The sequence below is a fragment of the Rhinolophus hipposideros genome (assembly GCF_964194185.1).
Source record: "Rhinolophus hipposideros genome assembly, chromosome: 5".
Taxonomy (NCBI): Eukaryota; Metazoa; Chordata; class Mammalia; order Chiroptera; family Rhinolophidae; genus Rhinolophus; species Rhinolophus hipposideros.
The window spans coordinates 93,640,841-93,655,555 of record NC_138051.1 but is presented as its reverse complement, the minus strand read 5'-3'; the positions used below and the strand labels follow the sequence as shown (position 1 = coordinate 93,655,555).

At 54.3% G+C, this 14,715-nt stretch overlaps 2 protein-coding genes across 2 annotated transcripts in view; one reads left to right on the top strand and one right to left on the bottom strand.

Moving 5' to 3' along the window:
- Positions 1 to 3,902, top strand: part of DDX24 (DEAD-box helicase 24) — a 23,884-nt gene extending 19,982 nt beyond the window's left edge. The window contains exon 10 of the mRNA XM_081047597.1: positions 824 to 3,902. The gene's annotated coding sequence lies outside the window, so the exon portion shown is untranslated. The remainder of the gene's footprint in view (positions 1 to 823) is intronic.
- Positions 1,238 to 14,715, bottom strand: OTUB2 (OTU deubiquitinase, ubiquitin aldehyde binding 2; the record flags this gene model as incomplete). Its single annotated transcript, XM_081047619.1, has 6 exons — positions 14,574 to 14,715; positions 8,438 to 8,533; positions 6,928 to 7,046; positions 3,085 to 3,169; positions 2,352 to 2,546; positions 1,238 to 1,444 (listed from the first exon to the last, which is right to left on the bottom strand). The coding sequence occupies exons 1-6, from the start codon at positions 14,574 to 14,576 to the stop codon at positions 1,238 to 1,240; spliced, it is 705 nt and encodes a 234-aa protein (XP_080903745.1). The 5' UTR covers positions 14,577 to 14,715.

The following is a 14,715-nucleotide window of genomic DNA, read 5'->3' as shown; positions in this document are numbered from 1 at the left end:
GAGCGGGTCTGATAAATCCCCACAGACCGGGACCTGTGAGAAGGCCTTTGGTTAAGGCAGTGCCCCACAGGGCAGCGCCACACCCTGCATTCTCCATTTCCTCCCACAGAGCCAGAGAGCTTGCTAGCAGAGCCCCAGCCCAGCCAGGGCTCTTCGAGGTGATTAAGGGGCACGTCCACGTGGATGAATGAGGAGGGTGCCAGCCAGGGCCCTTGTCGCCCAGGCAGTTTCCACCACGGAGGTCTTCCCCCACTGCCAGTTTCTTTGGCTTGCCTCTGTTCTTGCCCACCTAACCTCTCGCCAGTCCGTAAACCAAGCAGAAGTGGGAAAGGGGAGAGAAGACAAAGACAATTTGCAAAACTTGTCTGCTCTCCTCAGCTGGAGTGTATGGCTACACGTGCCACCTGATTGAGTACCGAGATTCTACTTCCAGGTTGTGTTGCGGATGATGAAATAGCTTCTGGGTCCCAGACCCTCTTTTTTGAGCCTTTGTCCAGGTGGGGCTGGCAGCAGAACCCTGAAGGGCCAGGCAGGCAGTCCTGGCCCTGAGAGAGGTAGAGGAGGCCCCCAAAACTTCAGCCTTCATGCTGAAGGCCCCTTTCTAGACTTTGGCATAAAAGTCTCCTTTTCCTCAAGTTAGGGTAAGAAAACACCACCATCATGAATGTTTGGAAGCCCTCACATTCAAGTTGGCCCCAGCTGGCCAACACTTCCATCAGCTACCCACTAAAGTCCAGTCCGGCAGCTGATTGGACATGATTGTTTTTTATAGAACTGGTAAGTCACTTAAGACAGTTGACCTTAAGCTTTTCCTCCCCTACAGAGAGCCTCTGCCCCTGGTGAAGAGAAAGCAGAGGACCCTGGTTTGTTTGGTTTGTTTTATACAACAGTAGACTGTCCACACTGGTAGGAACCTCCTCCAGATGAAGAAACAGGTCAGAGCAGGAGGTGACCTGCCTAAGGTCTCAGGGAACTGGGAGTAGAGCCAGGGGTCCTGGCTTCCTAGCCAGGAGTTAGAAAGCATTTGCTTCTCCATGAAAATAAATACTAAAAATATTGCCAAGTTACCACACTCCATAATTGGTAGGCCTCATTTCCAGTGACTTTGCCCAAAAGGCTGTACATTTTCTGTTTTCTAACTACAGTCTAAATCGCTTAAAAAATTGAAAAGCCGGAATGTTCCATTCAGAACGCAGTTCCGTTAGGTGACAGGTTCCACTGCGTGGCCTAAAATTAATCAATGTTTATCAGCTGCATAAAGAATGTTGTAGTGGGATGTTTTATAGAGCAGGTAAACAGAAGGGACGGCAGCCTCGGGGAACACGTGGTGGTTCAGGGCCGTGTCCATTTCGTCCACGTACTCCACCTGCAGGGCGATGTTCAGTGCCTGAGACAGGGCCGTGATCTGGATGTGGTCACACTCCATGGCCATGGGCTCCACTTCCTGCAAAGGTCACAGTGAAAAACCCAGTTTAGAAAGGAGGGGCAGCAGAGGACAAATGAGAAGTCCAACCCTGGCTTTCATGGTCCTGGGTCAAAGCCTCTGTACTGGGAAATGAATCTTCACAACAACCCATGAGGTAGGTGTGGACACACCCATTTTACAGAGGAGGAAACTGAGGTTTGGTGAGGAAGTAACAGAAATCACTAGAGTTGCAAGGCCTGAATCTAGATCTTTTTGATTCCAAACCCTCTAGCTGTTTGTGAGAAGAGGATACTATGAGGAATCTGGAAAGGGGGGCAGGAATTTTTCAGCTTGGGCTTACTAATGCACAGAATCAGAATCTCAGAGCATGAAGGGATGTCAAGTTTAAGTGCTTACAGAGGGCCAGGCAAGTGAGTCAGGATGTTGGAGAGACAACCGGGAAAGGCAGAGATGGTGCAAGCTGGCAAGTATGTCCTACTAACTAGGGCAGCTGCCACTTGGCTCCTGCTGATTGTTGTCATGCAAGAATAAGGCCTGGGAACTGGGTCTTCTGATTCTTCCCAAGAAATCCAGATTTTCACATGAAAACTGCCCAATGTTTAAATGTTGGCAGCTCTTTCAGATTAATACCTAACATCATAAAACACATCTTGAGGCAAATGTGACTCCGGGGTTGCTTTTCCTTAATTATGTTAACAGTCCAGTCCAAAACCCTTATTTCTCAGATGGGAAATCTGAAGCCCAGAAACGGAAAGTGACTTGCCCAAAGCCACACAGTTCAGGGAGCTCAAGTAGGATGTTTTAGAAGGACACCCAGGTCCCCTGGCTAGGGGTGCTGATGCTAACATGTTCTAAAGGGGGGCGGGGGGAGCAGAGCCCAGGGCTGCGCGCTGAGTCCCCAGAGCTTGGGACCCTGCGGACCTACGTGAGTGCAGAAGTCTTTGATGTCCATCTCCTCATCGATGAAGTGTCGGAAAAAATCTGCGCGGTTCCTGATGAAGGCGGATGTGAGCAGGCGCAGGAACTGCACGATTCGGTCCGAGGCGCTCTGGTCGTTGAACGCTGTCAGCAGACTGGACACCGAGCCGTCCTTCTCCACCAGTTCTACCGCACTGTAGAACTGGACCCCACCGGGCATGAGCCGGGACAGGCACAGGCAAGACCCCTCCCTCCGAGGGGCTCCCTCCCTCTCCTTTTAACCCCTCAGGCTGAGGTACCAGAATCAATCAATCTGAGATCCCACCTAAGGCTGAGGAATAGGGTTACAAGTACTTGGTAATAAGAGCCTTAGCCCAGAGTCAAGTCTAGTAAACACCAGTCGGGGTCTCCCTCCAACACCACCTGGGTGGGAGTTTTATTTACAGATTCAGAACTGAGAGTCTTCCACTCGCACCTCCTTCACTAATGGGGTGGAGAGGGAATAGGGTGAAGGAAGCTGAAGGGAGGTCTCCCGCCTGAGCTATGGCCGTGAAGAAGGGAGGGCAGGGCCCTGGGCTCCCTTTGCCGCCACGGTCCCACAAGCAGGAAGCAACCCTCAGTCCTTCGCCAGCTGGGAAGAGCAAGAGGCACAACCACAGAGCCACGGGCTGTACAGAGGCTCCAGGCAGCACACTCCTGTCTGCCCTGACCCCTGAACTGTCGCACCGGGGGTAACTTACAGCATTAAAGAAGTTTCGGAACTTGTGCTCCTCAAAGCCAGCAACCAGAAGGTCATTTGGGGTCTGCAGTACACGCTCTTTGAACCTAAGGGGGTGGGTAGACTGGTGCTTACGGGGAAATACAGGGAGCGCTCCTGTGATTGTCAGCTGTTGCCCTACTTTCACCCACTGTACCCCACACCACACACCTGAGAAGGTGTATGTCACCAACGGGTGAAGGACTTCCCTACCTTGCCACATGGACCACCCACTGACTTATTCTGTCTTCCTCATCATGTACAATCCCAGGGGGTGGGTATTACACCCGTTTCACAGATGAGGAAATCAAGGTAATCCCCACCCACTCCCAGACATGTTGAGTCTACCTTTCAAAGGTCTGTTGGGTCTGTCGCTCCTTGCTGTCTCCACAGTCCCTGCCTTATCCTCACCATCTCTGGCCTGGGCCATGCCCAGCCTTCCCTTGTCCTGGTCCTTTGTCCATAGGGACCTCTAGAGTGACCTACCGCAGCCTTCCTTAGCACAGGCGTCCAGGCAGGGCTCCTACCTACTCACCAACCTCATCTCTAGTCCCGCCTCATAGCCTTCCTCCCACCCCACAGCCATTCCCCATCCGCACTTTCACCCTTTAGCACCCAGTGTCTCCTTGGCCAGGGATGCTCTTCTAAGTGGTGTGCTAGTGATGGTTTGTCCCCACTCAAAAGAGCTAATTAATTGTTACATTTTTAAGAACTTTGCCAGCCGCATGTCAAAACACAGCCACTATTTAAAAATCAATATGTAAACTCAGTTAAATTACAATAAAAGATAAATATTCAAAACACATCATTCCTAATTGTTTTATTACCGTGTTTTCCTGAAAATAAGACCTAGTCGAACAATCAGCTCTACTAATGCATCTTTTGGAGCAAAAATTTTAAGACCCGGTCTTACATAATATAAGACTGGGTCTTATATTAATTTTTGCTCCAAAAGATGCATTAGAGCTGGTTGTCCGGCTAGGTCTTATTTTCGGGGAAACACAATATTATCTATGCTTTTACTGTCTATTGTGTATGTATGGTAGAAATTCAGTTTGGACTGGAGCGTGTATTGTGTATCTCCTCCCAACTCCCTGCTCCATGCCCCCATGATGGTAGCTTGAAAATCAGTCATGACGGGTATTTACACCAGAGGAATCGGCTAACAGCACAAATCGCCTCCCCACCCGAGGCCGTCAAGCCTTCGCCAACACTGAGCACCCCTCCAGACCTGCTCCAGTGGGCCTTGCTTTGTCAGTGCTGGGTAGCCCCTGCTCCCACTGCAAGCCCCCCAATGGCACAGCCTCATTCTGGGACCTGTGCTGGTACCCTTGGGGGGGCACGGCGAGGAGCCCCACCCGGCCTCTGGCCCCAAGACACAGCAGCAGAGATGAGATACAGAACAAGTGACTGTGATCCACGGAGGGATACATCCCACGCAAGAAGGACCACGTGAACAGGCTTGGGGAGACCCGCTGGAACGGGCAGAATTACAGCCATTCCCCAGGAGGGAGGCCAGACCCCAAGGAAGACACGGGAGGGGAGTTTTCACAAGAGACTAGAGACAAGAAAAGCCTGGAAAGGCCTAGGTGCCTTGTTTCGGGGGAGGGCATGGAGCAGAAACATCTAGACCTGAGGGTGGGGCGTTTTTGCCCACAGGCAGCCTGGTATCTAAGTGGTTTGGCCAGGGCAGGTGGGGATGAGCACTGCGCTGGGAGTCGCAGCCCCTGTTCCATCACTCAGGCTTTGGGCCACAGGCTCTGCTGCTGTGCAGTGTGGGGAAGGCACCTCCAGGAGGGCTGCTGTGAGCCCCTCTGGTCACTATGTCCCTGTGAGGCCATGATGCCCAGAGCTCTGCCCTCCTCCCCAGCTTTCCTGCCCCCATCGTCTTGCCCTCCCCAGCCACCCACCCCTGAACCTCCAAGGCATTCCCACATTCATTTCTCACCAATGACTGCTGACCCCACTGTGCCAGGCACTCGGGACACCGTGATGAGTGACACACAGGCCTACGTAAATGGGGGCAAACACACAGGCCAGGACTGGCCCCCACGAGCTGAGGGGAGGGATTATGGCTTTGGGACTTGGAGTGCAGGCTCGCAGCCCACACCGGCTTCAGTGTGGCCCTATGGACAGGTCATTTAGCCTGTCTAGGCTCAGTTTACTCAACTGTAAAATGGGGTAACACCATCCTCACTCTCCCATGCCTGCTGGACATTCCCACTTGGATGGCGCTGATATTTCAGATTTTGCATCGTCAAAATGGAGCTCCAGACCTTCCCAGTCTCCCTTTGCAGCAAGTGGTTTCTCCGTCCTGATAACTCAGGCCAAACCCCTGGCAGGCATCCTTGACTCCCTCTCTCCGGAGGCTCAGGCGCCACGCACCACACCTGAGCCGTGAGCGAGTCCTGTCCACACCACCTCCACAGGCATGGTAGCTGACCACTTGTCTCCACCAGCTCATGCCCCATCATCACCTCTCTTCCGGGTCTCTCCCTGAGCACATCCCCTGTTGCTCCCTGGCTGCACCTGCCAGGTCTACCCTGCACACAGCAGCCAGCAGGGCAGGCCCCTTGCTCTGCTCAAACCCTCTGTGGCTCCATTTCATTCAGGCTGAAATTCAAGGTCCTTAAAAAGGCCCGTGAGGCCCTATGTGACCTGCCCCCCTCACCTCTCCAACTCCTACTTAAAACTGCAGTCCCCTACCCCTGGACAAGCTGGCCTCCTTCCCTGCCTTTTTCCCACACTTACCATCTGACACCAAATACTGTGTATATACTGACCACCGTCTCCTGTTATGATGCAAGCTCCACAGGCAGGGAGTTTTGTCTCCACTGCTGCATCCCCAGGGCCTACAACAGGGTCACGTGTGGCACCCTGCTGGGTGATGTCTACAGGGAGGGAGGGTGATTTGGAGGGAGGGTACACGGTACAGACAACAGCAAGCAAGGCTGGGACAGAGACATGGGCTGGGCTTTGCTAGCATCACAACTGCAGCTATGCAAAATTACCCACTTTCTACAGATGTGGAAATGGAAGTTCAGAGAGGTTGGGTCACTTGCTCAATGTCACACAGCAAGTAAGAGCGAGGTTTGACCTCAGAGCCCAAGGTATCTGCATAGCACAACTCCAGGGGACACTGGTGGTGGGGGAGACCCCTGCACTGTACTGTCTGAACCTGCAAGATTGTAGGAAGATGAGGAAGGAGAGTGACTTGAGATAGCTGACTCCTGTCCAAAGGGGCTGAGCCAGTTTGTCATTCAGGAAATGACATGAACGACTCATTCAAATTAAGGAACAGGTGGCTTAATTCCTATCCCCTTTGAGGGAATCTATATTTGGAACAGGAAATAATGGCCTTAACCTAGCAATTCTCAACCAAGGTTGACTTTCCACCCCCCAAGAAGATATTTAGCAATGTCTGAAGACATTTTTGATTGTCAGGACTTGGGGAGGAGGGTGCTCCCCACATGTAGTGGGTGGAGATGAGGGTTGCTACTAAACGTCCTACAGAGCACAGGACAGCCCCACAAGAAGGATCCCGCCTCAGAGAAACCTGCCTTAGCAAAGGGGTTTTAGCACCGGGTCCACAGATCAACCCCGAGTGCTGTGACTCTTAGGTCATGGGTGCCATCCCTGGCTGCTCGTCTGCCCCCACCTCCAACACAGCGGGCAGCTAGGCGTCGCTGAACATCCACACTGCTGCCAGGCTGTCCTCCAGCTTACTCTGGGTTAAGGAGGCGATGCGAAGGAAAAAGCCTCAGGGAGAGCAAAGAACACAGCCTCAGAGCCAGGAAGCCTGCCCGCGGCCCCTTACCCCACTCACTTAAGGATCTCTCTGCTCTTCCCCAGCAGAGATTCCAGGTAGGCATAGCCCAGAGCCCGGTAGAAGCAGTTCCCATCCCCCTTGGTCTTGCGGATCGCGGTGAACCTTTTGCTGAGTTCCTGTGGGGGAGAAAGGGAAATGTGGACATGTGCGACAACATCCCCTTGTATTTATGTCCTGTCAGGGCTGGCTCCCCACGTCCCCCAGGTAACAGCTGCTCCCTCCTGTCGGACTACCTGCCCCTTCACAATCTCCCAACTGTCAGTCATCCCACAAATATGAAAACACACCGAGTGTGTCCTTGTGTCAGGCGCCGGGAGGTGACCCGAGCCTCCGCCCCACTCTCAGGCAGCCTACAGTCTAGGGGGAAAGATGGACAATTAGAAGATGGGGACAGAAGGACAGGGGAAGCACGGGTGGGATGGAGCGCAGAGCAATGGCATTTATACCAGGCTTCAGACGTCTGGGAAGGCTTCTTGGAGGACCAGGGCTCAGGAGCAGAAAGGGTGTGCACGGCAGGAGCGGCGTGTGTGAGCACAGGCAGTGAGGGGTGCAGCATGGCGGGATAGCAGGCCAGGGGGCTGCAGAGTCGGCAGGAAGTGCCTGCTCACACATATGAAGCAGTCTGGCCAGCGCTTCAAACATTTCTCAAAAGGTGTGGCCCACCGCACACCACCCCCTCCAGCTTTGCTCCTAGCTGTCAATTTCCCCCTGAAATGGCTTGAAGTCACCTTTGCTGCCTCATGGGATACAATTGGTGTTTTGACAGCAAGAGTGGTTTTCAAGAGGTCACACCGTTCCTGCTCCCACCATAGCCATGAGAAGGCTTGGAGATGACAGGCCCACCTGAGGCAGGCCGGTGGGGGGAGGCTTCAGGGGACAGAGTCAGTGTGCTGTCAGCCCTTGTTCCTGCCTCAGGAACTGCTCCCTGCGGTGCAGCAGGCAGTCCCGCCAGCGTGCAGAGAGAGGCAGACGCCTGCTGCCTGGCAGATGGAGCACGCCCAGGCATTTCTTGCTGTCCTCATTCTGGGAACTGTGCCTACATCCGTGTGGCAAACTCCCGTTTTTGTAGCCCTGCTGGGGTGGGCTTTCCCTCCAGAGTGATTAAGGCTGTAGCTCATGCAATGAGGCTGCCCGGTTCAAACCCCAGCTCGTTCATGCACTAGCTGTAGGACCGTGGGCCTGCCATTTAATTTCTGTGCCTCAGTTTCCTCAGCTGTAAATGTGGGTAATAAAAGTACTGACCTTACAGTGTTGTAATGAGGGCCCAGTGAGTAAATAAAGTACATAGGATAGTGTCTAGCTTTTAAAAAAAATTGTGTTTTTTGCAACTAAAGGATTTCTCACTGAGGCAAGAGCCCAACATCAAAATATTCTGGGAGCCCTTGAATTTGCCCAGCGGCCCGGTCCAAACGGTAAGCCTTTTTGCCTTCCAAGGGGCACCTTCTCCTCTGCTCCCAGCTCCAGCCCATTTAATCTAGGCTCCTCTTCGCCCAACCCTCGGTCTCACCTGGATTTTCCTCTGGTAAATCCTGTTTTCAGGATGATCACGAAGAATTGACAGAATGTCACATTTTTCTGATATTAGGTTGAAAGATGTTTCACTCTGAAAGATAAAGCGAAGCTGTGACCATTTCAAAAGCAACTGATGGGCTTTCACCAAGTAGAAAGCCTCTGAACTGTGGTTACCTGACACAGTGACCGTTACCTTCCCACCAAAGGCACGTGTGACAACATTACCGGGATCCTGCATGCCATGTTCCCTCGACAGGGAGTCCCGTCGGCCCCGTCACGGAGGGGGTACCATCTTTTACCTGCCAAACTGATTCGTCTTATAGAATATAATGCCTCGAACCTAGTGAACTTTCACGCTGGAGTATGACATGTCCCTTTGTCTCCTCTGTCCTTCCTGTCTCATTCATTCATTCCTTCTTTTAGTCATCCAACGATTCCCAAACATCCAAGCTGTGCCAAGTACTTGCTAGAAAGAAAGGTTAGAACATCTGGCCAGGTGCACCACCTACTGGTGACAGGTCATATTGCAGCCCAGCTCTGAGTCGCGTTCAACTCAATCCAGAGATATCAGAAGCCTCCTGACCCAGAATCAGGACCTCAGAAGGGCTGAGAACTCAGGGCTCAGACAAGTGGGTGAAGCACCCCTGCCTCCAACCCACGCCAGGAATGGCTCTGATTCCAGCATGACAATGATGGAAGAGGAATTGGTGTTAAACCACCTGTAGTTTATAATTTAAGGTAAGTGACCCTGGTACCTGCACACAACCCAAGGAGACAGGTCTTACGCAATAGTGCACAGCTGAAAGGTTGGCGTTAACTGGGATTTTTGTAAATGGAAATCCAGTTTTCCATCAATTTGTTGCCATCGTTTTTGACAAAGTGTCACTGGAGCTCATCACTTTCACTTTATGCCTCCAACCAAGGGCCTTACCGGGCAGCCTCTCAGCCTCCCGACCGACTAGACAATGACGTCAGCCCAAGACCACCGGGCTCACAGAGCAGTCTGACGTCACAAACCCCTTTCCAGCTGGAGAAACGCGGCTGGATTTGTGATGATTAGATTTCTGCAAAGCTCACCACCAGAAGCAATAAGGGACTTTCTAGGATTACCCCTGTCTCCACATCAGACAGACTCCAAACTTCTGACAACTAGCTCCTTTGGCGGATTCCTGTACCCAGCATCCAAGGACAGAGGAGACGCACTATCACTGGGATGGGGCATTTTGGGGGGCCTGGACCCCCTTCCCATCTAAATGTCCAAAGCCACACAGGCCTCTCTTGGCACAGGACAGCTTGTCAAGCCATCTGAGACTTTTCTGTTCACCTGTCTGATTCCCCAGGACCCATCCCAGGGCCTGGAACGGAGCAGGGGTGAGATGTTTGTTGAATGAAGGAAAGCTACCTCCTTTCCACATCCTCTCACCCTCCATTATTGTCACTACCTGATGCCTCCTCAACAGCCAGGCCTCAGGCTCACGTCTCTGCCTATAAACCCCTCATCAGCGTACCCTTTAGTGCATCTGTGCCCATCCTCCAGCCCAGGCTCTGAGGCGCTGGTGGGCCTCTCACAGCCCCACCCCACCCCTGGGCCCCAGCGGGCCATGGCGGCCCTCCGTCAGTTCGGTGCGTTTTGCTGAGGCCACTCTGCAGGGCTACCCTGGGCTGTGAGTCAGCCTCGTTAACCAGGCCCAGCCACCTAGAAGCCAAAACTATCGCGTGGCCTGACCTCAAGCTGCCGACTCCTTCACAGTAGAGGCCAGAGCCTCCAGGCTCACCCACCAGCAGGGCAGGCCCGGAAGCCAGCCAACCTCCCCTTTCAGAAGGTCCCCGTCGCCTCCAGAGGCTCCCAGGGGCTCCAGCCCCGGCCTTGCCTGCCTGAGTCTGGGGTCTCCAGAGTGGGCTGGTGCAGGGGCTAGAAGGAAATGCCCTTTTCAATGGCTACTTTAGGGTATGGTGTGTAATAGAAGGATATGTGGAAGGATCAAAAGCTTTTTATTGGGGTGAGTAATCAGAAATGTGTGGAGGCCAAAGACATAGGGAGCCCTAGGGCCCTGAGTTAGTTGGCTATCGCTGCTGTAACAAATTGGCACAAACTCGGGAACTTAGGACAACATGGATTTATTATTATCTTGTGTTTCTGGAGGTTCTGGGGAGAACCTGTTTCCTTACCTTTTTCAGTTTCTAGAGGCTACTGCATTCCTTGGGCCACGATCCCTTCCTTCCACTGTCATGTCTCCTCACTCTGACCCTCCTGCCTCCCCTTTATAAGGACCTTGTAATGACATCATCGGGCCCACCCCGCTGATTCAGGGTACTCTCCCCATCTCAAGATCCTTAACGTCATCACACCTGCAAAGTCCCCATTGCTGTGTGAGGTACCCTGTCACAGGTTCTGGGAATTAGGACGTGGACAGCTTTGGGGGGCTATTACTCAGACCACTCTCTGTTGCTCAGCACCTGGGCACCCACACGCCTTGCGTCAATTATTCGCTGGCCTTGCACAGACCCTGAACTCAGATACTGGCCCTCCCATTGGATACCCGGACTCGTACATCTTCCTGGTGGCCTCTCAGAACTTTGTCGCCAGCCCTGCCCTCTCCCTGGAGTTCTGGCCTCAGTCAGTCACCAGCGACTGACATGTCTGACCAACATCCCCAAATTACTGTGCCCCTCACTCCTCTCTCCCCTGCCTCCTCTCCCCGGTGTCCCCAGCTCCCCCAAAGGCCCCTCCAGCCAGCAGAGCTCATACCAGAGACCTAGGAGTCCTCTTCCCCTCCTCTCCTCCTCCATCAGCTCTGCTCCTGGGTCCAGCCTGAGCTGGCACCACTTCTCCACCAGCCAGGCTGCAACGTCTGACCAACTGACTCCTGGTTTCCACTCCGGCCCCATCCTGACCATCCTGCACAGCAGCCAATGCAGGCTGTTTAACATGTCAATCCGATGATGACACGCCCTTCCTCAATTCCTGCTGATGGCTTCCCTCACTTAGGACAGCCTCCCAGGTCCTCCTCCATCTGGCCGTGCTCACCTCATTCTGCCTGAGCTCCCTACAGTGACCCTTCTTTGTGTCCCTCCAACAAGACACATTTCTACCTGGAGGCCTTTGCGCCTGCCCTTCCTGCTGCCTGGAATGCCCCTCTGCCTCTTCACGTCTCGGGTGACGTCACCTCCTCGGAAAGCCTTCCCTGACCACTGTCTCAAGTTGTCCTTCCCTCAGCCCTATTGCCTGGTTTTATTTCTTCAGGGCATTCTGTGGGTTCACTTACTTACTTGCACACTGTCTGTGTCCGTGCCCCAGAATGTCACCGCTATAAGGGCAAGGACTTTGCCTGCCTGTCATGACCAGATCCCCAGTGACGACCACACAGTAATGCTCCACAAATGCATGTGAGTGATGACTGAGCCAATGGAGGAGCCGGTCTCAGACTCCAGCCTGGCCACTCCAGGCCCCTGTCCACTCCATTGCCAGAGAGATCGTCCAAGTCAATCATCTCTTGTCAAAAATATTGTATGGTTCTCCCCATCAGCAGAGTAAAACCCCACACCCACAGTGCAGCTGGCAAAGCCCTTTACAGCACCTTCTGACCCCACCTACTTTTCCAGACTCAACTCCCTTACCTCCCGGGCGCTCCCTGTACCCACATAGACCACACTATCCTGTCCCGAATATCCCATTCTGAACCATATTTCCAGGCCTTTAAGCAAGCTGGCCCCACCCTGCCTGCATGTATTCCCCTACTCCTTTCTGAAGGATACATCCTTCAACACCCAGTTCCAAAGTCCTCCTCTATGAAGCCTTCCTAACACCCCCGCCTCAGAGTACCCGCTGTGCTCCCCAAACCCTTGGTCAGACCTCTAAAGCCATGGTCAGCTCAGGAATTGCTTATGTCCAGCTATGGCTTGACCAACAGGCATTTAGCTCCTAAGAGAGGGCTCCCCAGGTCTTTCTTATAAGTGCTCAGCATGGGGCCTGACTAGAATGCCTACTGGAGGCTGGTTGGACAAATAAAAACAAAGCACAGAAGGGCTCTGTGGTTATCTGTTTATGCCTGACACTCATCCATTCCCCCAACATTAAATGCATTGGAGTGAACATGAAAACCTCACTACCTACAGCCCCTGCCACTGGCAGCCACGTGCCGGGACCTTGTCCTTCCCACAGGGTGCTGTGTCTTCTACCTGACTTTTTCTCAAGCTTAGCCCAGTGACTGCAATGGGAAAGGAAAAAAGACTGTGTTTTCCAAGGATGTTTCCTCTGCCCACAGCACACTCACCACCATCCACACCATGCAGCCCAGGGCCCATGTGGTGCCTGGCAAACAGCAGGTGCTCAATAAATGCTGGGGTGAATGAAAGAGAACAGACCCTGCACAGCCTTTGCTTCCCATGATTCCCAGGGAGATGTCCTACTTAGTGGATAAACCACTTCATTCCTCTCCAAGGCAGCCAAAACTGCCGACGCCGGGTGAGGGCTTGGTGCTTTTGACCCCATCTGCCACCTAGCTTCTGGTCCCCTGAGTCTATGGCAGACTGGAGGGCGGAGTCAGAGGCCTCACTGTGCAGCACAAAGGCCAAAAGTTGAGGTCCCAGCCCCACCGCCCCTGTTTGCTCTCTGCTATGCAGTGGTGACCAGAGGCATGGCAGCTTCACGATTCAGGGTGGCTAAACCCATTATTACCCCATCTCCTGCCACTCCCTAAGGGGTGATGCAGAAACACCTGGGCCCCCTTCCAGGAGCAGCAGAGCCGGGTAAACCCTTGGGCACTGGGTAGAAGCAGGAAGCTGGTGCTTCCAGATGCCCCAGAGACCTCAGCCACACCCCAGCAGCAAGCTGGTTTGTACAGAACAGCCCTACTCAGATGACCCAGCTGCCCATACCACATTCAGAACGTATCTGGCTATGACCAAGCTTTGACCCATGGCCCTGTCCAGCAGCATCCAGCAGTGGTGACCCATTTCCCTGCCCAGACATGGAGGGAGGAGGCAAAGCACAAACAACCAGGCAGCTGTGCACACAGGACTCTGTCGTCACAGGAAAAGCTGCCTCACCTCACGTGGTCCTCACAGCAGCCCATTGTACAGATGAGCAAAATAGTGCTCGGGAGGAGAACCAAACCAAAGCCCCAAGGGGTGGTGTAGAGATTTGAACTCGGGCTGTGTGACCCCAAGCCACCATAAGGGCCATCAACCCTTACACTCTAGAGCATGCCTAGGACAGGGGGCTCAGGGTTGGAAGGTTTCAGGCAGCCATCACATCCAGTCCCCTCCAGATTGCCTGCCTCCTCCTCCCCCAAACCCAGAAGGTGCGCTGACATAACTAACACAAAGAGCACTGCACTGTGAGGCCAGAGGTTTGGGTTCAAGGTCCAGGCTCACCACAATCAGTCCCAGTCGCGTCCCTGTTTGGGCCTCAGTTTCCCCACCTGCCCAGTCCCCGCATTTGGCCTGGCTCAGAGGGTCTCTGGGGATCTGTCTGCTCAGACAGGGCTGAATCAGGGGTTCCTCTGGTCTCTGCGTTGCCTGAACTCCGAATCCACGTGTCTCTCAACTTGAGGCAGCCTCTCCACGGAGGTGCTAACGCCAAACCTTGTGTTGATGTGCAGGACAGAGAAGGTTCGGTGTCCCGGCCACGCGTGCACCTTTAAGTCCATTCGTGGAGCTTGGGATGGGGGTCTCTGATAGCTGAGCCGTCGGATGGGTGGGCCGTGAGCTGAGGGCTGGGGGGCTACTTAACAAATTGGGGACGACCCTGAGCCCTGGAGCCTCCCTGTCCTGATTTCAGTCGAGAGCGCCTACCTTGAGCCATCACGGCGTCACCCTCGGGACACCTGGGATGAACGCGCTGGGGGCGGGCGGCCTGGGGCCCGGGCTGGGTCCCCGTGGCTGGGCATCCCTGGTGGGTGGCGGGGCGCGTTCCAGGCCCTGCAGGGCCTTCCGAGGAAGAACGCGGGCCCCCAGCATCCGTCCGGACTCGGGATTCCCGGGGTCCCGACGCCGCGGGCCCAGAGCTGGAAGCCGAGCCTCGAGTTCGACCCCGGTCCCGCGAGTGCACAAGCGCCACGGCGGCGACCCCGCCTACCGCACCTCCCTCTCCCGCTCCCCTTTCCCCGCCTCCCCCCACGACCACTGACCATAGTGATCGGAGCTGTCGGGCCAGGTCCCGCCCCAGCAAGGAGCGATCCGGTGCGGGAGGGCGCCGCGGGAGCCACTGGCTGGTTGCGCCGTTGGGTCGGGCGGCGGGGGCCTCGAGGGCGTGGGGGCGAGCGGAGAATA